This window comes from Orycteropus afer, unplaced genomic scaffold (assembly GCF_000298275.1).
Source record: "Orycteropus afer afer isolate SDZICR_OR568_19922 unplaced genomic scaffold, OryAfe1.0 scaffold00030, whole genome shotgun sequence".
Classification (NCBI taxonomy): domain Eukaryota; kingdom Metazoa; phylum Chordata; class Mammalia; order Tubulidentata; family Orycteropodidae; genus Orycteropus; species Orycteropus afer.
Genome location: NW_006921617.1, coordinates 5259008 through 5261159, shown reverse-complemented (window position 1 = coordinate 5261159; position 2152 = coordinate 5259008). Strand labels below are relative to the sequence as shown.

General features: G+C 34.2%; 1 protein-coding gene across 1 annotated transcript in view; it reads left to right on the top strand.

The window, feature by feature from the left end:
- PSMA8 (proteasome 20S subunit alpha 8) overlaps positions 1 to 2152 on the top strand; it is a 46455-nt gene that overhangs the window by 11571 nt on the left and 32732 nt on the right. The window contains exon 3 of the mRNA XM_007935567.1: positions 1194 to 1318. Coding sequence (XP_007933758.1) covers positions 1194 to 1318 — 125 coding nt within the window. The remainder of the gene's footprint in view (positions 1 to 1193; positions 1319 to 2152) is intronic.

The following is a 2152-nucleotide window of genomic DNA, read 5'->3' as shown; positions in this document are numbered from 1 at the left end:
GAAGTAGATTGCCCCATCTTCCTTCTGAGGAGTGGCTGGTAGGTTTGAACTGCCAGCCTTCTGGTTAGCAGTCAAGTGCCTTAGGCACTACGCTACCAGAGATCCTGTACATAAATTATATTTCAGTAAAATTAAAAAAAAAAAAAGGTAGGTTAGAGAAGAACATGTATAATATCCAGTTTATAAATTGTAAAATTATATAGTAGCTCTTATTTCCTCTTTAATTTTTGAATATTTTATAGTGAGCACATATCAGGAACCATTCCCTGGAAAAGGATATCATGCTTGGTAAAGTGGCGGGTCAACAAAAGAGGGGAAGGCCCTCAATAAAATGGATTTACGCAGTGGCTACAATGATGGACTCAGGTATAGGAAGGATCGTGGAGCTGGTACAGGACCGGGCAGTGTTTCGTTCTGCTGTGCATTGTGTTGCTATGAGTTGGAGATGACTTGACGGCACTTAACAACAACAACACATATCAGAAGAAAAAAAATACAGTTCAATTTTGGAAAAATACTTTTTTTTGTTGTTTTTATATTGTGATTTTAATATTTGGAAAACAACCCTTATGAAAAAGTGAGGAATTTGAAAAACCGTGCTATATGTTTAAATATAGCATGTGGAATTCCACTTAATAGTGGAAATTTTACATTACAATAAATAGGTGTGGTTGGGATTTGGAATGACTAGCTCAGCTACTGTGAATTAAACTGGTTTGATCTTTGAGAAAGCGTTTTCTTAACATTTGTCTTGAAGTCATTCTTCTTTAAAACCTTTTTAAAAAAAAAAAAAAAAAAGCAAATTAAACCAAAAAGCTAAATCCATTGTCATCAAGTTGATTCTGACTCATAATGACCCTACAAGACAGAGTAGAACTGGAACTGCCCTATGATTCCAAGACTGTAAATCTTTATGTAGACAGCCTCATCTGAACCACTGACCTTTTGGTTAGCAGCCAAATGCCTTAACTACACACCGCTAGAGCTCCTTAGAAAGCAAAGAAGAATGCATCACATTAACTCTTGAAATAAATAAATCAGTATGTAGGACAAATGATGCTTTTTATTTGCCAAGTTTTTTAATCAGTATGTATGGAGAAAAACAAAGAATGTTATAAAAAAGATTTCCTGATAACTTCTGACAAAGAAAAAAGTCATTCTTTTTTTTTATAATATACTGAATACTTTTATAGGACTAACTGCTGATGCTAGAGTAGTAATAAACAGAGCCCGTGTGGAGTGCCAGAGTCATAAGCTGACAGTGGAGGACCCAGTCACTGTGGAATACATAACTCGCTTCATAGCAACTCTAAAGCAGGTAAGCTAATATTGTAGTATATTTCTTCATGTTTTCTCCTTTTCTATTATTATAGGTACTATTGTGGAAATACTACAACCAACTCAACCACTTAGTCTATTTAATCTACTAAATTTCTTATTCTTTCTCACACTAACTTCATATTCACACATTTATTCTGGTAGAATAGATTGATTTGATCACCAGAAATTTGAATCAGTATTAGTGCTGGGAATAATTTAAAAATTTTGAAGAGCAATAAATCTGATCTTTTAAGGCAGTTGTATTTCTGGAGATATAGTAGAAAGAAACATACTTTGAATTTTTCCAAAGAAATGCTCGTTATTCTTTCAGCTACAAACTTAAACACAACTCATTAGGTTTATATATCTAAATATATTTAAATATTTGTGTCGATACATAGTCAAACACTAAGTATAGTCATAACGTAGGCAAGCATTCTTTTTTTCACTTATTAGCATTTTATTTGTACTTTATATATGTCGGCATAGTCTTCATAGTTATCATTTTTACTAATTATAATACTAATATATAAATGGAGAAAAGATTTAAGTTGTCAAGGATTTCATTTCATTTGGTTCCACAACCAACACCATGGATAGAACAGTCAAGAAATCAAATGATATATTGCATTGGGCAAATGTGCTGCCAAACACCTCTTTGAAGTGTGAAAGAGCAAAGATGTCTCTTAGGAGACTATGCTGCCCCTGACCCAAGCCATGGGATTTATTTTCAGTAGCCTCATATGCATAGTGGCTAAAGCACTTGACTGCTAACCAGAAGGCTGGTGGTTCAAACCCACCAGCCACTCCTTGGAAGGAAGGTTGGGCAATC